The sequence below is a fragment of the Carassius auratus genome, chromosome 44 (genome assembly GCF_003368295.1).
Source record: "Carassius auratus strain Wakin chromosome 44, ASM336829v1, whole genome shotgun sequence".
NCBI classification, from domain to species: domain Eukaryota; kingdom Metazoa; phylum Chordata; class Actinopteri; order Cypriniformes; family Cyprinidae; genus Carassius; species Carassius auratus.
In genome coordinates, this window is record NC_039286.1 from 13,575,765 (window position 1) to 13,601,375 (window position 25,611).

The window sequence follows — 25,611 nt, forward strand, 5'->3', positions numbered from 1 at the left end:
TAATGTATTATTATTTATTATTTTATCCAAATAGATCTACAAATGAACAACATTGCAAGCAATTTATAATAAGATATCATGAGAGTTATTATTATTATTATTATATTATGTTCTTTTTTTATTTGTTATTTTTCCTCAGTTGGGAACCGCTGTCAAATTACTACACTTTTTCAAAGACATTCTACTGTATCTCTAGTAATCTGGCCTATGATAATAATGCATAATAATATGCTCAATTAATGCCTTTACAATCACGCCAGATTTTAATGCGGGGACAATTTTTATACTGCATATTGCAATAAATTAGTTTGCTGGTAGATTCTGATTCTCCATAGAGAGAGAAAAAAAATGGCATCAGCATTTTCAAAAAATAAAAAACAATATACTTGTTTATCAAGCCGAGATGTGCTAAAAAATCATACAACATTTGTTGCGGTGTGTGTGTTCATGTGTGTGTGTCTAACCGAGATGAAGTTGCGCTCCAGGGCTATGCGGACGTTGGTCTCGATGCTGGTGCGTTTCTTTCGGCGGCGTCCAGACAAGCCTTCGAAGCCCAGCAGAGGCGAGGATAGAGAACTGGGGCTCGGCAGCATGTTGTCTATCGCCATGGTTTCTGTAACACAAAAACACACACATACATGAATCACAGGGAACGCTAACGTGAAACGGCGATCGGGAATTGACAGAAACACACACCTGCGTCGCTCAGCCATTTCTCCAGCAAGGGTTTGAGCTTGCACATGTTCTTAAAGCTGAGGTTGAGAGCCTCGAAGCGAGAGATGGTGGTCTGACTGAAGTCATTGCCGTACAGTTTACCCATGGCCATACCCACATCCCCCTGCAAGAAGACATCGAGCAGAGTTAACATTCACATTTTATTCATTTATCCCTATGCAGACATGAATAGATAAGTCTGAGGACAGCTCGATTTATGTTTCACAGACATACTGATCTGATCTGACAGAAATGTCTGTGTTGTTTTCTCACAAAGCATCTAATTAATTTTGATCTTCACTGAATAGCGTTACTAAATCAAAATTTCTCACTATGGCAACTGTTTGCATCTGCATCACGGGTTTTGGACCTTTTTGCCAAATCTCTTGGTAAAATAACAGTACGGCTGGTGTCCTATCTGATTAAAAAATTAAATGAACCCTTATACGTTGTTGGGGACGTTTTCGTCCACAAGAAGTTGAGTCTTATTTTGGCCACAACTTTCTCTGTGTTTGAGCTAATGGAATGATTTTTGGTGACAAATCTTATTTTGACCCATATTTTGGGAAAATGCTTAGACATTTTTCAAAAACTCAACGGTACACTGTGGGCAAATTCACTACCCTTTCGGTATGTTCGTGGATGAAAACATCCACTAAATTAAACTGCTGTAAAAATGTATCAGATAAAAATTTTTTTTTTTTTTTTTTTTGCATAAATCTATTAATCAACCTCAGTCCTGATCAAAACTACCAAATGTTTAAAAAAATTCCAAGATATTAACTCTTTAATTACCAAGTTCATAAATGATGTCACTGATTTGGGGGAAAAAACACACAAAATTACATATTTTTTAATATAAGTGATTGTGGACTAGATATTTTTTTAACTTTTATCACAGTCTTGGGCATGTCAAAGATTAGTAAAAAGATTGGCTTTGATGCATTGTTAGTTTTCGTGCAACATTAGATTTTAATTTTTTCTCCCTAATTTGCCCCATTGACTTCCATTAAAACGTCATTTTTTGGTTGCAAAGCCATGACACCATATAATCATGCATTCTTGATTGTTTTTGATTTTTCCTTTTGGGAAGAGGTAAAAAAATATATTTTTTTACAGTTGATCACTAGGTGGGACCATTAACCCTTTAGATAGGCCTGGTAAATTATTTTTAACACTTAATTGTATTGTAATTTAAATTGGTATTAAATAAATGAAAACACAAATATTTAAAAGCTGTCATTTCTATGTAATTAATGCCTCCCTTATTTACATATATGAAAACTAAGTATTGTTTATTTCTTTAAAAATGCAAGATGATAGTTTCATATTTTAAATATTTATTAAAATTCCAAATGCATTAATCTTGTATTAAAATGTTATTTTGATCAATACAAATGTGAAAAGTATTATTTCAATAAAAATACAAAAAAGATCATAGTTGCATATTTTAATATTTAATATTTTAGCATATATTTACCAAAAATGTAAATGCATTAAAGCTGCCTAAATTCTACACGTTTCTAAAAATCATATTTTTTGGAGTTAGATTTTTAAAACATGTTTCAAAATGTTTACACACCTGTGTGAAGCCCAGTTTAATTCTCCTCTGTTTGAAGGTTCTTGCGAATTGTTCGAGCTCCTCCAGATCACTGGGCTCCTCTGCGTGAGCTGTCACCGTAGAAATGGAGCTCATTGGCTGTGCTGAGGAGGGGGCGGAGCTCACAGCGGTCTCCACGCTCTTCTCCCTCTGCAATGACCACAGCCTGTCGTCAAGATGATGCTACAGCACAGATTGGGGAAACACACTACTTTCTCAAACACAGGTATGGTGCGACACAGACAGCGCTTCCGTTTCAAACACATCACAAAAAAAATCTTCTTCATATTCCCTGAAAATTCGTTTCTACCCCTATGGTTTTGAACTGTTCTGAAGGGAACAAATCTAGAATTTAGAAAGCATACTACATACTTTCAAAAATATTCAATATGTACATTCATGTTCCAAACGTGTGGAGTCTGTGAGATATTTTAATTATAAAAAACTAGCTTATGCATTTTTAAAAAAAAATTGCAATAATATTTCACAATGTTACTGTTTTTACTGTATGTTTGATCAAATAAATGCAGCCTTGGTAACCATAAGAGACATTCAACTGCAAAAAACACAAACAAATCCTATGACCCCAAACCCCAAACTTTAGATTGGTAATGAATGCACAATAAGAAACAATTTCTTAGCATACTTATTGAAATGATTATATTTGCTGTATACATCAGAGCACACTGTAATGTGCTCGACCTTCCATTTCTTGTGCATCTATAAAACTCCTTTGTTGACTCATTATTTTATTGTACTGTCGAAAATTAACACTTATTTAAAAAAAAAAAAAAGACAAAGAAAAATAACCATATTTATTGCTGATATGATAACTGGACACCACTTGCTAATTAAATAAGCAATAATAAGGTTGACAGCAATGTAGTTTGAACCTGTTTTGGTTGCATACCTGTGCTTGAAGGCCCAGTCTAGATGGCGAGGTCAGGAGACTCCCTGGGCTTTGCTGAGGTAGTGGAATCAAATTTTGTGTCGAAAGCAAACCTGAAAGAGCGTGAATGGCAATTTCTCACTAAAGATATCAGTACACACAAATGTTATTGGTGTGACAGAGACCCCATTGGCAGGATGAGAATGTGTGAACTCACCTTGCTGCCCCTGCTGAGCCTGGGCTTGAGGAAGCAGGAACTGAGCAGGAGACTGTAGAGGATGACCTGGCATCAGGACCAGCTGCTGTAACTGCAGAAACTGCTGAATGTCCTTCAGAGAGAGACAGAGAGCCTTATGAGAGTGGGCAACAAAAGACAGGGGAATAAGAGAAAAGGCACAGTTAAGCTACAAAGCCAAGATTCAGAAGCCTCAAGTAAATCATAATTTGTATTTGACTTTTGTCGTAGATCCTTTTACTGAATATTTGAACTGTGGTCGCAATTCACATTCTGGTAATGACTGACTAACAAAATGTTTCCTTGCATTATATAGACGCATATTTTAAATATTAAATAAAACATGGTATGCATTCAAATTGTATTCTAATTTGCATCATCTGAATGAATTAAAAAATGTTTACTCAAAATTATATTCAAATTGTATTACATTTCAACAAAATAACAATATCATAATTTTATTATATAAAAACAATATTAAAATTATCATATTTTTGTTTTAGGATTATATAAATTTGTGTGTGTGTATATATATATTTAATTAAATAAAATGTATAAAATATATAAAATATATAATATAATATAATATAATATAATATAATATAATATAATATAATATAATATAATATAATATAATATAAAATAAATATATAATCAATATTTAATTTATAATATAATCAACAAATTACAATATAAATTAAAAACATTCATTCAAAATGACTTTTAAATTGTATTACATAAATGTAAGTAACAAAATAACATAATATAATAATTAAAATTAAAAATACAATAATATTTAAATTTTTCAAATTTAGTTTTTTTTTTAAATATATATTCATTGAATATTTAAATGCAGTAATTTTCTCTTCATAACTGGCTGCATGCCACAGATAGACCAACGTTACTTTTGCGTCATCTAAGGGTAACGCCTCTTTTCGGGGGAAAACAAACGGATTCCTGATACAGAACTCGCTCCAGGGACCTTTTGTTTTTCATTGTTTCTCATTTGTACAGGCCTTTCAGACACAATTTCAAACAGATATGGTTTAGTCCTAGCCTGCAAATATTTCAAACGTAAAATCAGTGAACAGCCAAGGTAGCGTTCCTAATGAGAGCTAACGTTAATGACGTAGCTGCTAGCAGCTTCGTATTTCTAACTAGTATAGCTAGTCGACAACAAAACTGTCAATAGCTTAAATCAAGTGAAATAGGATCCAAGTAAGCCACCGACTCCTCTTGACATGGCCTCATCGTCTAGTTTATCATACTGTGAGTGTGTTAATGACAAAAGTAGGTTACTTGGTGATTCCACGAGATAATGGTAACGTTAGATGTCCATATTTGGCCACTGCGTGGGGTTATTAATCCAGTTTTCAATCATTTCAAAGGGACACCTCTGTAAACACCGTATCCAGTTGCTTCTTTAAATACCTCTCAGGCAAAATACCGGTCCTCGGCCGGCAAAGAGAGTGTGTGTGTTTCTGCCATTTTTGCTATCGAGTTCTGTATCAGGGGAATGCGTTTGTTTTCCCCCCAAAAAGGGGCGTTAACCTTCGATGACGCAAAAGTAGCCTTGGTCTATGCTGCTGATGGAGTATATTTAACCGTGAATGTTCCTTCGATTGAAATACAGAAAATATTTTTTAGGAAAATGCGCTTTCCTGAAAACCCAAAAGCGCAGCGCTGAAAGTACCTGGGCAGTGAGCTGGATAGGCTGTGACAGAAGCGGAGGCGGAGCTTGCTCAGGTTTGGCTTGAGACTGGGCTTGTGCTGCTGCCTGATTGGCCTGCTGCTGTTGTGTCTGATGCTGCTGATTGGCTGCCGCAGCTGCGTGGGCCGCATGCGCAGCGTTCGACTGCTGCATGGCTGCTGCTAACAGCTGCGCTTGAGCCTGCTGCAACAACAGCTGCTGCTGCGCAGGGAGGAGAGCGGCAAGCTGAAGACAGGAAGGAGAGGAGCGAGGGATGAAGAGAAAAGAATAGTGTCACCAAGCGGCATCTGTAGCGGTTGAGTTAGAGAGGCATGTAGTTGCATTTAGTTAATACAAGCATAGAGCAGAGAGAGAGAGAGAGAGAGAGAGAGAGAGAGAGCCTTGCTTCAAGGGGAATCAAACTCACGACCTTGGAGTTGCTAGCCATGCTCCAATGTTTGTATCCATATAATAACCATAAGTTTTCATTGAGATTTATTATTATATAACATAGCAAATCAAAAAGAAGTTTGTTTCTGCCCTAAATAGTACTATCGGTTAAATAAAAGTGCCACAAAGCCAGTGTTTATGCTTCACGTTGGAAATAATTACAAAGAATTGGCAAGCAACACTTTAATTAAACAATTTGAAGTAGAAAGACTGAAATAGTATTTATTTTCTGAAATACTAATGACCTAAAACTTTTTTTGTTTAAAATTTAAAAAAATATTTTTTTACAGAGTACGAATGGCTTGTTTACAGTTTATGGCAATGGAAAAAAGCAAAGTATTTGAATAAAAAAAAATGGTCATGTATAAAATGTGTATAAAAATATATATAATTAAAATGATTAATTTGGTAAAAATGTCACATTGACAATCAAGATAGAATGTTTTAATCTGATCATTTTTAAACTCAATAAATGTATCATTTATTATACTTAATTTTAAAATAAACACTTAAAATCTCAATGGTGCTTACTAAAAAAAAAAATAATAATAATTTAGACTGTTACTCTAGTGTGGTTGTTCCCGCTCAAAAATGCGAAACATCTTGTTTTAGAATCTTCACTAGAGAACCTGTTTGTCTCATTGTGTGTGTGTGTGTGTGTGTGTGTGTGTGTGTGAGCACATACCCCTGCGAGCTGACTGCCGGCCAGCATGAGTTGTGTGTGTGGCAGAGCTGGCTGAGCTGGAGGAGGTGGAGGAGCGTGAACAGTGATCATCTCAGCTGCCTCCTCAGCTTTAACCTATCAAACACATTCACATACCTCAATCTGTGTTTATATGTTAATCAAAGACAACTTCTCAAGCTTCAAAGCAATACAAGTTTAATACAGCTTTATTTTTTCCCCACTACATTATGTGTCCTGTTTAACTGTATTTGTTTCTGAGCAAAAATGAATGACTATTATACATTTTACCATGATTTACAGAAGACACTCACTAAAATGTCATTCAGTGTAACAACAGTTCATATACCAAAAATCTTGTCAGGCATATTTATAACAAGAATGATTAGATGAGATTAGACACAGCTCATTCACAGCACAGCTCCCAAAACAAATTCATTCAAGTTTTTACACTATCCTTCAAACCACTAGGTTATACCCATTTATCAGCAAGTTCTTAATCATTCAAATATAACAACATTTTATATGATCACGTGTTTTACTAGTGGTCAGAATCAGTATGACGATGAACCATTATTTCACCCATATTTTGACATTTTATTTTCACAAGCGTTCAAGAAGTCAATTTACTTGCATTTAATATGCTTTCTATGTACATAAAATCTATTTTGTAAATTAAATTTGATGATGAAATCAACATAATGGGACATCTCATCTATGAGCTATGTGTAATAAACACTCAGATAAAAACTAATAATTTAATACACTTATGTTCTTTACACACACACACACACACACACACACACATAAACAGCAACAATACAAAACACACTAAAACGCATAATGCAATATCAAACAAATAGAAATAGAAATTATTATAATTACTCTAAATATTAAGACTTAAACAGCATTATTCATTTTTATTCCCTTAATCTGTATCAAATGAACAATGAATCATTTGTTACTGGTATAGCTAGTTTTCAACGTCTATGCAAATTGCCCTTACTAAATGTCAACGACCGATTACCCTAACTACCACTTCATGCCTTTTCTTGACAAAGACAAAAACCACACACAAAGTCCATTTCCATATGTAAACACACACACTTCCAGTTGTTCATTTGATTACTCACCGATTCAACAGAAGAGCAGCAGTTCAACTTGTACAGTTATGTGAATATAAATCAAGAATCTCTCTGCTAACTACTGTATCTGCTCCGGTCGATCCATCTCTTTTTACTTTACTTTATCAACTCTCTACCTCTCTCTCTCTCACGCTCTCCTTCTCTCTTCTTTGTGTCTTGTCTGGCATCTTGTTAGGAATGCAGTTCAAATGACTAAGGACATCTCATTTGCATATTACAGTGGCAATGGAGAATTACCTGAAGGCTTCCATCTGAGCAAAAACACACACACACACACACACACACACCTTTGTGTTGCTGGGTGCAGGAGACAGGCAGAAAGGACTAGTTTTCATTGGCTGGGTCTAAATGAGACAGGAAAAATTGATTAGGGATAAAATCTAAATTAAACGTTACAAAAGGTTTTTGCTATAGAAGAACCATTTTAAGTTCTTTAAAGAAACTTTCAGTTAACAATTCTTAAAAGAACCATTTTTCTTAGTGTAAAAAAGAAAAAACCTTTTAATGACCTAAAGAACCTTTTCCTCTATAAAGAGCCTTTTGTGGAATGTAAAGAAGGATGTTAAAGATTCTTCATGGAACCATGGAACCTAAAAACATGGTTCCAAAAGCATGTTTTCTTTTCTTTTTTTTTTTTTTTTGTAGTGAAGCCATAGAAAAAACATTTTAGTGATCAGTTCTTAAAAGAACCGTTATTCTTTGTGTGCATTTTAATGATCTAAACAACCTTTTCTCACTTGAAAGAACCTTTTGGTGCAATGAGGAGGTTACACAGAACCACAGATGCAAATAAATCCTGTATTGTTAAGAGTGTAACAGTATTAATGCACCATGTTCATTATTCATTCAGGGGAGACTTGCAAACAACTGTGAACTTTTCACTGCATCTGTCCATATTCTCGTTGCAGTAAGCGACACACTTCAAAGTGGGAAAATGAACATGTTAGCCACGGGACTGTCCCTGCATTCACCTGGGATGACATTTGCAAATGACAAATGATGCATGTAATTAAAAGAAAGGTTTGATCTGTCGGGAATACGAATGGTTTTTAGCATCTTTTGCCAGATATGCTAAATATCCCTATGTTGTTTTTCCTCAAAATCAACTCTTTGACAACCCTGATGTAGATGGTCAAGTTTCTGGAGACTCTATCACGGGCATCTCTTTAGTTAAAACACATTCACTGACATCAAACAACTAATAAAAACTATACACACACCTGATCGCTGGCTTCTGGACTGTTCCTCTCAGAGTCTGTAGAAACAAACACACACACACACACACACACACACACACACATCAGGTCAGAATAGTGCCTCAGGCTCCAGCCCTCACATCAACAAAAGCATGGTCTGGTTTGCCAGAGGCACTGCATTATTGGAATACCATGGAGCGTTTAACATAGCTTATGTGTGTGTGTGTGTGTGTGTGTGTGTGAGTGTCAGATTGAGGCCACGGCTGACTAAAGTGTTCTGTGTGTGATTCAGACCAAGTGGAAAATGTGAGAATTATGTCGAAACAAAATCTCATCACGCTTACACACACACACACTCGCAACACATCTAGGAATATTCATGAATCATAGTAGTATAGATGATAAAACATGCTTACACATGCAGTGTTTCTCTCCAACAATAGCATCACACCTACACACTCTCCATCTTCATGATTTCACATACTGATAACACTAATTATAGTGATTTTATTTATAGATACTGCACATAATATAAGTTTCTACTACATCTTAAAGCATTCAGGCTCACACAGACCTTTAATAATCAGTTGTAATATGGATTTTTACCTGTACTGTCCACTGGAAGCTCAGTCCCCATCTTGTCATCCTCGACGGCTTTAGACATCCTGATATCTACTGAAACAGACAGAGAGAAACTGACTGAAAACACTTTATTTGTTCAATCGTACTTATATCATCAACCACATAAAAGGGTAGTTGATAAATTACCTGTTTTCATCACGAAGAGTCATGGTTTAAAACATTTAAATGTATATTGTAGGTGCTGAAAATGGTCAGCTATTCTTTTCATCCCACTACTGACATTCTATAACACTTTCAGTAAAATAACTTATTGGTTGTTTTTAGTACTTTTATTAGGTTTGTGGATTAATTTTTTGTTTTATTTTATATCCGTTTAAAAAAAATCGACCTATTTTTAACTATTAAATACTTTACTAAAGTAAACACTTAGAGACCAATTAAAAAACATGAATTTACACACTCGGATTAAATTTGATTTGAGGATCCTAGGATGACAAGAGAGTTCGAATTTAACCAATTTTAGCAGCTCACTTAAGTAGTCTACAGTCTGCAACTTAAAGCACAAATATTGTCACCTCATTTTAAAATCCCCAAATCCAAATTTTCAGATTAAAAATAAATAAATAAAATGTAAATAATTATCATTAAGCATAGCTTGTGTAATATAATAGTTCACATTCCAAAAACACTGACAGATTATTTAATTGAACTTTATTTAAACAACATAACATTATTTTATCATAACATTCTAAAAGAACATATATAACATAATAAAGATAGCCTAATAAATATAAAATATACTTAAAATCATAATATTAATAACAACTTCATCCAAAATGTGAATAATCCTTAACCCAAAACCTCCAATTAATGAAACAAACACCTTTGCATCAAAAGTCAATTCCCATCAGCAAAACTATTCCAGCAGCTCCACTGCTCTATCTGTCTTTCCTTTTCTATTTCATTCTGTTTTGGTCCTGTTTGACACTCTCTTCATCCTAATACAGCACCTGCGCCTCCCAGAGAGCAGCAGGGATGCAGGGGCATGTCCCATCCTGCATGCCATCGTTCATACAGATCCACACTCACACACACACACACACACACACACACACCAGAAAGAGCTGTTAATGCAGGCGGGAGAGGATCTCATCCCGCGAGAGCACGTGTTGCACTTCATAGGAGGATAACAGCTTTTCTCTTTCTTACTCACGGTGAAATTGATGGCCACCTCAGACCATCTCTTCCCAGAACAAATTGATTTCCCTGTCCAGTTTACTCAATGTTAAATTAGCTCATATTACATGGCTGGAACGTGTACGCTGCACATCCAATTTATTATAAAGATTATGTGTATGGAAGTAATCATGCATCAGCAGAGATTTTAACAGGCATTCATGCAAACAAATCAACAGTTATAGCACAAACATTGTAAAAATATAGATTCAAATGCACCGGAAATAAACAAATTTTTCTCAGAAATCGCTAGTCAATTTTACAGATAAAGAAATGGAAAGCAATGTTGAATTAAATGTGAAATTCTGAAGTTAAAAAAAAACTGAAATTGTATTTTCCTGTCAACTCCAGTGATTCTTGCTTTATTTATAGCTTTAAATTAATTATCAAGATGAAAAACATAAAAAAATAATAAAAAAAATTCAACAACTTACTGTAAGTCCTACTGTCAATTTTGTGGCGTTGCAAAGATGACTGGAGGATGTTTTACAAGAAAATACCATATGAAAATTTCATGTTTAAAATTAACTAGCAATTTTTGAGCCCAAACAAAACGTTTTTAATCAGCATATTAAACATTTCAATTAGATGTTTAGACATCTAGACAACAAATCCCAATATTTAAATTCATTTCAAAACAACGTGTGATTGGACAAATCAAAACCCTTTCAACTTACCCTACAAACAAACACTGACCACTTCAAAATAATCGCGCACACAAAGCAAAAATCTGAACCTGATATTCAAGTGATATTAGATTAAGTCGCGCTTCAGTGAAGAGTGACACGTTACTGAAGCTCGGTGTGTTTGTGACTCACCGGAATGTTTTTAGCTCAGCTCTCTCTCTGTCCTCCGATCACTCGATGAGAACAGATCCTTCACTCTATATGCCACTTTACCAGCCGTGGGCGCTTTTTACATTTTTTTTATGGTGGTTCACAAATTTCACTTGCTTTAGTCATAGAAGGCAAAGTCAAATTAAAGTCACTTTCCATCTGAAGCAAACGAAACCTCCATCCTCCGCCGCCCACCTCATTCGAGTGCGTTACTAAATTAGGATCAATTACTCACTGATATTGATAGTCAAATGAGTGGAAATGAAAGAAAAGGTTGATCATCTGCTTCCAGACAATCACGCCGGTGAGGTGAACTGGAGATTGCGATCGTAAGCACATTGTAAATCACAGTCAGTGTACCACCGAGTTATTCTGTCATGATGCAAAGCCACGAAAGGCCTAGAGCTCAATATGACGCGCCGGTTGCATAAAAGTGTCTGGTACTTCCTTTATCTGAGACTCGAGACCCTTCTGACACGAGGAACCTTCAGAGCAAAAGTCTGGTTGATAATGAGGCTGTGATGAAACAAACGGTGAAAATAACTACAGAGACACTTGAAAGACGCTCAGGATAGAGGTAGAATAAGGAAAAATGCTAAACTGCACTCAGTAAACTATTGATTTTTTTTTTTAAATGACACAATGCATGTGTTTCAGGAATAAAAGAAATGTTCATAAACTTAACGTGTAATGTCCTGACCAAAACAAATAAACTTCTAGTACCTTTATCTATTTTTCTGTTGATTTTACAGTGTGGGTTGTGTGTAGCTTTTAAAAGCATTACTAAACTTAAAAAAAATATATATTACTAAACATGTTTGATTGTTTAAATATATATATTTTTTACATTTAATTTAATGTGACACAAAGATATATAATTTCCTTTCAAATAGTTAACAATAAAAAAGTCTGTTTTTATTATATTAGTTTTTAGCTGTATGGAATGAAAGGCATTTATATGCTTGTCGAAAGCCTGTGGTATATTTTAGAAATGGCTGAACTTTTTATTCGAAGGACACAACAAACATGACTAACTAACCATAAACCTCACAAAGCCAGGTGGAAATATCATTCTGATGACACTGTTATGAAATACAAAATTGTGTGAAAAACGTGAAGGTTGATTCACATGCATTCGGTTCTGTGTCAGATTTACCCACAAACCTCTGTGTGTGTGAGTCAGTGTAGTGTCAGCCCCATTTCCTGTTTAACTGTGTGGCCTTCCACTCACACACACACACACACGCACGCACGCACACACACACACACAAACACACACACACACACACACACACACACACAGAACGACAGGTTTAGAGATATTCTTGGAAAAACTCGATCAATCAGTTTCAGTCACATCTTCTTAAAGGGCTGACCAGGGGAAACAAATGTACAAATCATGATCTTAAAATAAAAGCCTTTGAAAATTCTTATCATATTTAAATAATAGTGTATGCATGCACCTATTAATTCATTGATAATGCATATATGTATGTATATATGCCTGTGATTGTAATGATAATTTGATTATGAATATGAAATTACCTATTTAATTAAATTTTCGTCTATAGCTTTAAGCAAGTTTTTTTAAGCTATAATATATATATATATATATATATAAAGATTATTAAAGATAATAAGATGTATGGTTATGTAGGTGTGTTGTTGTGGGAAAACAATATTAAGGTTGTGATTCAAATAAAGTTAAAAGCCTCAAAAGCATGTTAATGATTTTCTTAACATGGAGTAAAGCAGTAAAGACACAGCAAGAAACTGCAAAACTGCCCAAATAACAACTTCATTTACACCGGTAAATCCTTCTGTGAACCTCTTAAAAAACTAAGTACAGTACACCACTCACATTTCCTACAAACACATTCAAATCTAAAAGCTCCTCTTCTCTAACAACAATATTGGGGTTCTCCATCTTTAGCCGTCATATTTGTGCTATTGGGCTGTGGTTTATGTATTTGTAATCTGATATGCCTGATATGCCACCTGGAGCTTTTCTGGTCATAGAGTGACATTTAGTATAGAAAAGCTTTTATAGGAATAAAACATAATCCACTGATTTTTTTTAAACTTATTGCCTCATCTCTCTAATATTTTAATGTATTAATAAAGTAACGGGAGTCTGTACACACTGTTTGCTTACATCAGGCCTCTACATACACCAGCATACATTACACCTCATATACACACACACACACACACACACACACACACACACTGATATTCAAGTCTCTTGCATTCCTCCAGAGAGTTGCTCCTGACATTTCATTAGTTCTGGCCTCAGTCCAGTTAGTTTTGATGTCCTCTCATTAGCAGAGTCTGTTAGCGAAGGCCAAGCTAATTAACCTTGCGGCCCCCTCTCGAGAGATCATTAGAGGGAAGGAAAAGCGAGAGAGAAAGACACAACGACTTACCTGGAATTCAGACATTTCGCCATAGCCGCCATTTTATAAATAAACCACAGCCTTCTGTCTGCGTTTGTCTGAGTCTCTCAGGTTTATCAGTGTGCAAGACTTCAGTCCAGCTCACAGAGCCCTAATGAGCTGACCAATCACTGCTCTTGATGATCAATTCATGCAAATTACAGAGTGAATATTCATGCTCTCATTTGAATATCAGAATCCATACCCAAAACAAGGCTATTGACTCAAACTTCTAGCTTGATAGGTGTTCGGCCGTCCTGGTTCAGCTGCATTTAATTGTCAAATGAAAAACTGAATGAGATATGTGTTCATACAGTCACTCTCTCCTCATTTCCCTCCCACATTTTCTCTCCACCCCCCAAACACCACCTTATCTCACCCCTACACTTCCTCTGACATCTCTGAACAGGGGTACAAGTGAACACTCACACAAAAAAGGAAAAAGTTATTCTCTAGAGACATATATCAGGTTAAATAGGTGGTTATTCTATGTTGTTTTGTTGTGGGCAGTTATCAAGGCTGGTTTGAAGTGGTGTAGCTCAATGTTGAGAAAGAAGGAGGCAGAAGGAGCGAAAGAGAAAGAGCGAGACACAGCTCAAGTGCTGGGGTGGCTGGAAAGTGCTCATCACAAGAACGAAAAACAAGTATATGTCATTTTCGCTCTTCACACGCCTCTGTTTTCCATGGCTCGTTCTCAATGCGCTAAAATAACCACTTCTGCCCAGCGAAAACGAAACTGAAGTAGCGCGAGTGAACCGCGAGAGGGCAGCGCTGTCTTTAATAATCACGCCTGACACCTGCTTTACAGATTTCTGGTGATTTTTCCACTTCGATTTATTATTTGTATTTGTTTATTTATTTGTTGTCGCGTTTATTTTACATATTCAAAGACTATGGTTTTGATTAATACAGCTGCCTTTTAAATGCACATTGATTTTAGCTAAAAAGGGAGAGCAAATTTAACCCTGCACGGATCGAACGGACGTTTCCTTGATATTTCCAGCTTTCTCCTCGTCCTGTTAATTTTACTCTTTACCTGAGCTTTATTTCAAGGTATATAGTCTCTACTTGTAAATTATGTGAATTATAAGAAAGTAAGACTAAATCACTCGCCGCACGAGCGAATTAATTATATAATAAGTCGTTTCTGCTTTCAACTTCTCCCTCTCGTTTTTAATTTTACCTTTTTTTTTGACTGAGCTTTGTCATTGGAAAGCTGCTTTTGTTCCGAGTAAGTTGTGTTTATTTCGGACTTAAAACAGATGACGGTGTATATTATGTTATTAAGAGTTTAAATAATGGCATTATTCGGGACGGGTGCCGTAGCCTACCCCATAATATGGAAAATAGGTTTTCATATCCATACAATAAGCCCTTTATCACGTGTAATATTCAAAACACTTTTTTTCTCCAGGATTGTTTTTTTATTTTTGTCATCGGGAAATATTAGAATATAACAATAAAACTTAATTTCAATGTAGAATCAGGGAAATAATTAAACAGACTGCATGTCTACTCTTCACATTTGCTGAAATGATTCATGACAAAACATTGTAAGTAGTTACATATATGCCACAATTTCTAGCCTGATATTATTGGCGAGGTTTTTTGGATCCAAAATATAGCTTGTACATAGAAATACTACTAATAACACTGCAGGTTTTAGCAGAAAAAGTGAGATATTGTGCATTATCTGAGCTATTCAACCATCAATCACCTACTTACATCGGTTCTGAGAATACATACACATTGACTTTAAAACACTGCAAAAAATGTCTTATCTTACTTTGTAATTTTGTCTGGTTTCTAGTCGAAATATCTTACAATTCTTAAAAAAAGAGTATTTTACTTACCACACTGGCAGATCATTTTAAGCAAAATGAATTTAAAAAAAATGTTTTCCTTGAAAACAAGACTAAATATCTTAAAGTCATTTGGCTTATCTAGTAAAAGTATCTTGATTTAAGAATTGTAAGATATTTTGACTAGAAACCAGACAAAAATACTAAGTAAGATAAACAATTTTTTGCAGTGAACTTAAAAAAAAAAAAAAAAGCCACACATGGACCCCTCGCACACATTGATTCACTCAAAGGACAGTTGATGCGTCTTTTGGTTTAAGCCTTTTACCCCAGCACTCATAATGGATCTGTCTTCTGAGTATGTGTGTGTGTGATGCTCAGGGTCACGGTCAGGGGTTTAGCAAGTTTTTGGGCCTCCTTTATGTGCCCCCCAAGCTCCTCAGTAACGCCTGTCAGGGCCGTGACAGACGGCGCGTGGGTGTGTGTGTGTCCGTACGAGGGACTGATGCTGGGTGGCGTGTGTTAGGGTCAAGGGTCAGTCCGCTGCGCACCCTCCCTTATCCCCCTTCCCCCTGGTCTTGCCCCCCTTGACCTTTGGGGAGGCCAGTGAAGGGGGTACGTCTGCCTCGGAGGAACAGGATGCGGGGTCTCTCGCAGGGACGGCTCTATAAATAACTCTGGCCCGCTGATCACAGACTAGTTGCGCTGGTCCCAATTAGATTTGATGTAATTAAGTGCTAAAAGATGGGTATGCAAACACATGTATGTACATATATTTGTACTTTTCAGTCTTCTTTTAATATTAAAGCTGATATTCAAGAGGTTAAAAAGTCATATGCCACAATTTCTGATAATATTGCCAAGATTTCATATCAATAAATAGCATGTACTGTAATACTACATGTAATATTACTAAAAATGTTAGCATTCAATTGGGAAAACATTTGAAATATTTGGTTTCCAAATATCCAAGCAATACAACCGTGAATCTCAATCTCAATTCGTTTTCTACCCCACTTTATTCTTTAAATTTACTTTTGTTTGTTACCCAATCTATTTAGCTTTAAATAACATTTTATTCATTAATATTGTGACACCATAATTAATATTTTGTCTTTAATAATAAAATGAAAAATAGATGTTACCACTTTGTTGGTTAAAATTTTTCAGGCTAAACAAACAAAACATGAATGAAATGAACCAAAACATGAAAATGAACTTACTTGCACAACACATTAGGTTTATTTTTTCTTACAAATTAAAGGATGTGTCAGTAATATTCAGGAACATGCCACAGTCGTGTGTCCAGGGTCCTTTCACCATATTCCTTTAACCCAAACCAATGCAACATTAAGAACAGGTTTAGAGATGCAGCGCAAACACACACACACACACACACACATCTTCTCATACTTCAAGCACAGCAGTGACCCCCCCTCGACTCCAGGAGAGATGCAGAGGCAGCTTAGGGTGTTAAATCTTATTGGCTGTTGACCTGATTTAAAGACAATGGAGCAGAACAATGGATGGAGGGTACAGGTATAAAAGAAGACCTTCCTCGCACTTTCTCTCTGTCCGTAACCGAAATATACTTATAAAGTTGCATCATGTGCTGCCCAGGCTTTGTATTCAAGACTCACTTCAGCCATGGTATGTTTTAATAATACATTTAGTAGAATCATATATACACACACAAAATATCATTGTGGTGTTTTCACAATGATATGTACAATAAAATATACAAAATCTTAATGCTACCACAAAACTTTATGGTAACTCGTGCCGCTGTGGTTCAGTATACCCCCCCCCCCCCCCTCAGTGCTGGTCAGCTGCGGTCATGACATCACTGGACAGCACAGCTCTCCAATAGGACACCTAGCCTCGTTGCCAGGCAACAGCAGTGAAAGACCTGCATGTGTGTGTATATGTGTGTGTGTGTGTGTGTGTGAGAGAGAGAGAGAGCGTGTATGTGATAATCAAACTAAAAAACTAAAATGTTCTGGTTTCACATAATAAGTTGGTTTGTTCTTGTTCATACAAGCAAATTTCCTCTCTAACATTTACATTTAAAATAATAATACACACTTCAAACAGGAATGTATCACAAATTCAGACCGCCATAGTGTGAATTAAATATACCATCCAGTGGACTTTAACACCATGCACCTGAGTAGTATTTCCAAGGTCAAAATGTTTCTCTGTACTTATAAAAACACTTCACTAAATGCAATTTAATGCAATTTTAAGAAGCTTTTCAGCTCATATGAATCATCTGTGTTAGTGTATTGTGTGTGTTTTCTCGACCTCTAGCTGTGTGCATGTATTTTGAGTTCATATTAGCCATACGCATTTCTAAGAGCGGATTTACGTAAATATATTCGTGCTCGGGTGTGTGTTAAGCCTCTCTGGCGGTGAGTATTTTGTATTTGTGTGTATACGTGAGCATCTCTGGGTTGGTATTTTGTATTACTGTGTGTGTGCGCGCCTCTGCGTCTGCCGTCTCAGGAGTGTATATTATATCCGATACAGTACCTCTTTCGCGCACCACATATTTCTGGGCCGATCGATACCTCTGACTCCCTACAAGACAATAATCGCTCCTCTCGCCCCCCTCCCCTGTATGGCTACCATTATTACCACCCTCCCCGGGGGAACACACAAAACAGGGAGGGAGGCCGATGCTTCCACCCTTCCTCCATCCCTCTGTCCATCCACCCCGACCCTCTGTCCTTCTATTATTTCCCTCCGACAGGAGGAGTCAGTGATGGAGGGATGGAGAGGACGACGGGCAAAATAAAGTGGCAGGAAGCATATTAAGATATGAGTAAATGCAGGACGGGTAGAGAGACAAAGAGAGGAGAAGAAAAGTGAGTGCAGGTGCATTGTGATCTTACAATAAAAGGAGGGAATGACAGAAGATTTACACAGCTGTCACCTAATAAAGGATAAGAGGGAAGGCTCAGACGTGGAGAGAGGCAGCGTATAATTATGCCCAGAATTTACAGAAATCCAAATCGTACGCCAAGTTCAATGAGCACTGAGCCATTCTGAACGAATCGCATCTGGGGGACGGTGTCCGTCCCTGACAGAATCTACTAAGCAACTAAACAGCATGATGTATGTGTTATGGGGGACGGCAGATTGCTCGGTGTATAGGTTTATCGATTGCACTGGACTTAAATTGGCTCTCAATTAAAGAGAACACTTATTTGACCTCTTTCTTTCTGCCTGCGCCGCACGTCTTTCTTGCTTTTCTTTTCTCACCTGCACATCCATCTCTCTCTCACATGCTGAGGCTACGACCTCAAACCTGTTCTGGCCTGCTCGTCCAACCTGGAGGCCAGTCCCTCTTTCAATATCGGCTGGATCCTGCAGAATCATTCACCCGTTATCAATCCAGTTTAAAACTGCGGAGATTAATTATTAAGTTTATTTATTCAAACACTATTAATAATATAAGCAGACACAACACCTCGAGTCGAGGCGGACAGGAAGAAGTGCGTGAAAAGGGAGAGAAAATGTGGTGTGCATAGGGGTAGTAGTCGTAGTTGGAGGGCTAAAAAAGGTGGAGGGAGAGGAGAAGGGAGGGTTAGGAAATTGGTCTGGCTAGCGGAACAGCTTTTCACCCCTCTATCCCCCCTCCACCACCACCCCCCCTTCTCTCCCCCATTCTGCTTTGTATTCTGTGGAGATGACAGGGAGAAAGCTTTATTGCTCCGAGTTGGTATCGATCGGGGCCCCTCTCAGAGGGTGCTCAGACCCGCGCATATTGGAGGCACTTTTGCAACGCCTTCAACCTCCCCCCGTCTCTCGTTTCTTCTTCTTCTTCATATTTCTTTCTTGTTCTGCTTTCCTTTCTCTCATGCATTCTTTTTTGTGTCATTTTTGCGGCCTGGGGATTCAAAAATCACAGTTTCAAGACGCTTCGGGTGTATTTACCTGAGCGCTTCTTGCACGAGTGCAGCGGGGAGTCGAATCAACAGAGGGCCTCACAATTCAAACATGGATGAATACACACAAACTTACAGATCTCTTATTCCCTCATCCTCAGCCTAATTTCTTCATTCCCATCTCTCTTTTATCGCCTCACACACTTGGTTAAGCGCTGTGTTTCAGTGAAAAAGTGACAAGAGAGAGAGAAATCTGCAGGCGGCTACATGCTGCTCTCGAAGGATCGAAAGCTGCTTTGTAAGGTAGGTGTGTTGTCTTTGGATAGCGCCGCAGCGATGCTAACAGCACCTCAGCGTCGGGAAACATTAGGATGGCTGTGTGGAAATACACTGACTGACAATTCCCCTGAAGAATGGAGGGAACGGAGAAATAGAGGGATAGTTGAATGGATGAAGGCCCCCTCTACCCTTCGCTCGTGCCCTTGGGCAAGGTTTTTCACCCATGGTTCCCTGGGGTGTGTTCAACCTCTTCTTCTGTCTTTCTGTGGTGTTCGCCGTCCATTTTGACCACGGCACCTGCTCTTCTTTCACGTTATTTAACCAAACTCCATTTTGAATTGTGAGGCTCATGGCCACATTCGTTCTCGGACGTCGTCCTAAGCTCTGGCTGTACAAAAAAAAAAAAAAAGGTAGCCACTCTGCTGTCTAATTTTACCTCGCCCTCTCCATCAGCCTACCTTTCCACCGCCTCAGTGCCACTTATGTCCACTCACCAAATGACACACAAACACCCCCATCTCCCCCCATCCATCCATCCATCGCTCGCCCGCTCTCTTTGTTGCTACGACGTCGTCTATATGGTCGTCAAGCATGGCAATTTTGCCAAAATCACAGTGAGTGTGTGTATTTGAAGGGGAAATGGCAAGATATGTGTTTTTGTGTTAAAGATGTTGAAAGGGGAGTGCACACTGTGGCTTAAAAGTACTTTGTGAAGTCACCTTTTGATTTGTAGTGTGTTAGGGAACTGCACTTTCGTTTAAAAGGTGCAGACAGAACTGAAACAGATCTTATTGTGGAAAAAAATAAAATCATCTCATAAAAACTGTATAAAATAAATCGATACTTTAACCTGTTAAAGTATGAAATTATACCATCTTATGACTTTTATGACTTATGGAGTTTAAGTGTATTCCTACTTAAAAAATAATAAAGTCTTCAATAAATGTCTTGAAGTTACAAATGGATGTATACACCAGCTGTACATTATGTTGATGTAAGGAAAACATATGTGAAAATAACACAAATATGGACATTTTTGTATAGTATGTTGTTAAAGTATTCACTGTATTCACACATACACATTGACTACTATATTTTAAAAAAAAGTCAATATTATTAATTAAAATATTACTTTTAAATATTTTAGATGTTAATTTTACAGTATAACCTACACATAATTTATTATTATGATCATTTATTATTATTATTATTATTATTATTGTTAAACGGTGTAACCTTAAAATGATATCTTAGTGAATATAAAAAACAAACACTACACACACACACACACACACACACACAAATCCATATTAGTCTGGTTATTTAAGATCTTCATCTATAAATGACTTATCAAAGTAAGAACTGTATCAGATATTTATGAATAAATATATCAAAAGCACATTAAGTTATTTTGTGTTTTTTTTTTAGAAGTATTCACAAGGATATTATATTTAATATATATTAAATATTTGAAAATATTTTTTTTTAAATATAAATATTTAAAATTAGATTTTATAACATTTTACATTTAAAATAATTATACAGTATAACCTATTAATATTGTTTATATTACAATATAATTTATTAAAAATATTAATAACTATTATTTTACATTGTAACCTGTTAAGGAAAAAAATACATTTGTATTTACATTAAAAAGGTTTGTTCTTTAGTCTTTAGTCTGATTTCTTCTTTAGCTTTGTGTCAGTGTCTGCATGTGTGTGTGTGTGTGTGTGTGTATGCACATGTATGTATGTGTGGTGTGTGCTGATTGCTGGCTTGTGGTCATGCTGGGTGCCAGGGTAGTGAGGTGCTGGGTGAATGGCACATCACCAGCAGAGAGAAAGAGTGAAAGAGAGAGAAAAACGAGGATAGGAAGAGAGCTGAGAGGCTTTGGAGAGCGCCGGTCCCCCGGCCGACCGCCATTTCACACTGGTGACCAACACAAATTGGATCAGGCCGTGTTCTCATTGCACCAGCAAAAAAATCAGACGCACAAAATGGCTGAATCTCCAGTACCGCAATACTGGACACTGGACCACTGACGACTGGACAGAGGAAAACATTTGTAACACAAAGTAACGCAACAGTAAGAGTGTAGCAAGACTATATTAATATAAGAATATATTAATGCAAAGTGACACGCCACAATGTCTTTAAAAACAACATGAAATGCATAATGTGGAAAAATATTTCATATTAGGATATTAGAAAAGAGAAATAATAGTAGGCAGGATTTCATGTCATCCATCGTGAGGATTTTTGACAGTTTCAAAGCAATATAAGTGGAAAACGGAAAGCTAGACTCGAACTCTGGTTGCAAACCAATCTGCGTCTCTGACAGACTTGATTTGATTAGTGCTGTGGAAAAACATATCATACTGTGATATTCCTGGTTAATATTGTTTTTCCCCATTTATGCTGCCCTAAGTTACATCAAGTTAATCAAATCAGGGGCAGAGAAAGTAATGACAGATTCTACATTTTTTCTCTTTAAAAACATGTACTGATGAATTGTGCAAAATAAGACCAGAGGGCATTTATTAATAAAGTAAATCAGAGTCGATATTGATTTCATGTTGTCTTTAACAATTAACAAGGCTATTATATGTAGCATTAACCTGACAAAGAAACAGATTCTCCTGCATGCTTAATGATGCTCATAACATCATTCAAGTTGTCTGTGCTCAATGCTCAAAAATTAGGTTCAAAATTAGGTTCATATTGAGGATTCAAAGCCCACACAATAGTCTGCAAAAAAAATGTTTTTATCCAAGGTCAATGTTAGATTCAATACATACTGAACAATATATATCATACCACAGTTGTAATCAACTCAATCAGTAGAGTGAAATCAGAAGACTTCTGAGCCAAATTCACTTATTCACTATTGAAGTCGAAGCCATTTATACTTTTCAGCTATTTGTGAATGGCAAAACAAATAATGAACTGCAAAGCAAAGACTATTCTGTAACTTTCTGATGAATATAGACTTGACATCTTTAGCTCTTTTAATCAGACAGAGTAAACCAGAGCCAAAGTCAGAGTAACATAAATGTTTCACATTTTTGCTAATGCACGCTTTGCATATTTGTTTATGCGCGGGCATATGTAGTTCTGGCACCACGTGTTCGGTGTGTTTACACACTGAGAGCGGGGCACATGGGGCGATATCTCACGGCAATCGATGAGAGGGGGAGCGGAGGGGGGGGGGTGGAGGAAAAATCGGTAAGGAAAGCAGGTTATCTCCCGTCATTAATGGGGGGGAATCCCGGGTAGGTGGGCCCTGCGTGTGTGTATATGTGTGTAAGTTGGGGGAAGACCTGGATTCATTGAGAAAAAACACAGACTGTTTGGCATCGGGAGAAAGCAGACAATTATCTGTATTGATTAAAGCCAGCCAGCCAGCAGGCTGAAGACAGAAAACTATGACTAGATCAATAGAGAGAAGGAGAGAGAGAGACACACACAGAGAGACAGAGAGAGAGGGAGGACCGCTGTGTGTTTTGTTGGGGTACTGCAAATAGGTTGTGAGTTGGCAGAAAAAAAAGCTAAGTGATGCAACAGTTGTACGAAGCAAACGGGACAGAAAAAAGGCAGCGGTGGACAAAGAAAGGAGGGCGTTTTGTTAGGTCAATGAAAGGGAAACATGAAAAAATAAGTTGTTTTGCTCTTTCCGTCTGTAATTTTATGAGACTTAAAGCATCTGAAAAACTTTTTTAATCTGTACAATTCAAAAACTTGAAAACAAAAAGTTCGAGTCACAATAAAAATGAATAAAAATGGCTAAAAGCCTTGAAATTGTGACATTTCTGGAAAGAAATTGAGATATGGTGGGTTAACACAAGTTTTTCAGGCATTTTGCATAAATGCAGTTTTCCACCTCATGTATTTGATGCTAAATAGTAAATCACTGCTGAGCAAACAGATGGACAAAGTGAGGGGGTCACGGTTATTAGTGACAACATGAAGCCAGACAAGCAGACAAGAACTAAAGAAAGAAGTGTGTTTGGGTCTCCCACTGCAGTTGTGTGCTTTGTACTTTCTTTAAAAATACATCTTGTATTATTAAACTTGAAAGTAAACCATACTGTGCTAGTGTGTCTAACAAGCCACTTCAAAATCAGCAACCAATCACACACACATAAACAGCTGGACACACATATTCAATTATGGCACACTCCAACATTGTGGTGCACAAGTCTGGCCTGATTTCTCTCTCTCCCTCTCTGTCAGGGCATGCGTGAAAAACAGACACAGAGAAAGAAAGAGAGAGAGAGCAGGTCTTTCCTGAGCTGTAAGGCCTGGGAGAAATGGAACTTAAATGCCTCTCACTGGCTCTCAAACTCCAGTTGCCTTTATTGATGCACTGGCCTACTGCCAACCAGAGGCCTTTTCCACTTCAAAGGCTCCACGTTCACACACACATTCAAACACACACACACACACACACACACACACACACACACACACACACACACACACACACACACACACACACACACTCATCCTCAACTGTGAGCATGAAATGCACTCCAACCTCTATCTGTACTTCAGGCCTATATCCGTGATGTCCACCTCCATGTGTAATCTCAGATATAAAAAAGGGCACTCAAAGTGCGATTCAATGTGCAATTCAAACCTCTATCTGTCATCTGAAAGTCTATAAAACCCCATCTACTGTATACTGCAAGCGAGCGGCACCGCAAATCTAAAACACTCCTATTATAATCGAAGCGGTTTCGAAACGTAAAGTGATTGGAGTTTGTTTTGATGCTTGTGGGATTAGAATCTGATTTAAAGCTTGCAGTCATTCAAAATCAATTCATAGATAGCATTCTTTAGAATCCACTTTGAAGATCTGAATGGATTTGAATAGGTTTAGAACTGGCACTGGTTTCAATTTTACAAGGAGTTTAAAGAGATTCAAATTACTTTTGAAGTTTGCAGTAACTCAAAGTTAATTATAACGCTGGAGTGATTTAGATTTGTTTTGGAGCTTTTAGTGTTTCATATTTGCAGTGATTCAAATTCAGTTTGAAGCATGAATTGATTTGATTTTGAGTCAAAGCTTGCAGTGATTCAAATTCAATTCAACATTGTGGTTATTCACATTGAGTTTGAAGATTATATTAATTGAAATTCGAATCAAAGCTCTTAGTTATTAAACGTTTTAAACATGCTTATTTGCACTTATGTTTAAAAACAATACAAGTGTTTAATAGTTCAAATTATGAAAAAAATGATTATATTCTAAAAAGAAATAAAATCAGCATGTATGTTTTCTGTGACTTACAATTCAGGTAGAAATTATTTATTCATATTGCAGTACTTTCCTAGAAAATAAAATTAACCATGTGAAAATGTTAAATGAAAAATGAATGAAAAATAACTAAAGACGCATGAAATAACATGCATTAACTAATGCTATCTCTATTATTTTTGTCTAAATGCAATAAAAAAGCTATTGAAAATGCATAAAAAGCAGCAAGTACATTTTCTGTGACAATCCATTCACAAATTATTGATGCATAATAAAATACTTCTCTAGAAAAAAGTATTCTTAATGTAAATATTTGAATGCCAAATGAATGCTAAGGATGCGTGCAATAACATTCTTTTAGGTCAACATGAACGATTGTTACGATAAATGTACTTCTCAATTAATGTATAAATAAATAAATAAATCTGCATATTACTTATTTGTATCTAAATGCATAAAAATGTGCTACTGTAAATGCACAAAAAACCTCAGGTACTTTCTCTTTGGCTTAATAAACACCTTTATAATTTATGACATAACTGTTAAGCGACAACTTGTCAAGATCAGTAGAAACGCTCCTACATTTCAGTCCCTCTCAGGCTCTACAGGTCTGAGATAGAAACTCTGTGCTGTGTGGATCCCTGAATTCACAAATGTCGATACGACTCACATGTCTAAGCCTCAGCC

The 25,611-nt window shown here is 36.7% G+C and overlaps 1 protein-coding gene across 8 annotated transcripts in view; it reads right to left on the reverse strand.

Moving 5' to 3' along the window:
• The window catches only part of LOC113062585 (POU domain, class 2, transcription factor 2-like), a 61,118-nt gene that overhangs the window by 6,876 nt on the left and 28,631 nt on the right, over positions 1-25,611 (reverse strand). For 4 of the 8 annotated variants that reach the window (XM_026232522.1, XM_026232518.1, XM_026232517.1 and 1 more), the window contains 10 exons: positions 9,208-9,276; positions 8,626-8,660; positions 7,693-7,749; positions 6,264-6,377; positions 5,132-5,374; positions 3,421-3,553; positions 3,225-3,316; positions 2,297-2,497; positions 697-838; positions 465-613 (listed from right to left, as the gene is read on the reverse strand). In XM_026232522.1, the coding sequence (XP_026088307.1) occupies positions 465-613; positions 697-838; positions 2,297-2,497; positions 3,225-3,316; positions 3,421-3,553; positions 5,132-5,374; positions 6,264-6,377; positions 7,693-7,749; positions 8,626-8,660; positions 9,208-9,265 (1,224 nt within the window). In that variant the 5' untranslated portion in view covers positions 9,266-9,276. Of the gene's footprint in view, positions 1-464; positions 614-696; positions 839-2,296; positions 2,498-3,224; positions 3,317-3,420; positions 3,554-5,131; positions 5,375-6,263; positions 6,378-7,393; positions 7,583-7,692; positions 7,750-8,625; positions 8,661-9,207; positions 9,277-25,611 lie in introns of those variants that run through there. The other 4 variants (XM_026232519.1, XM_026232520.1, XM_026232521.1 and 1 more) reach the window with 4 other exon arrangements.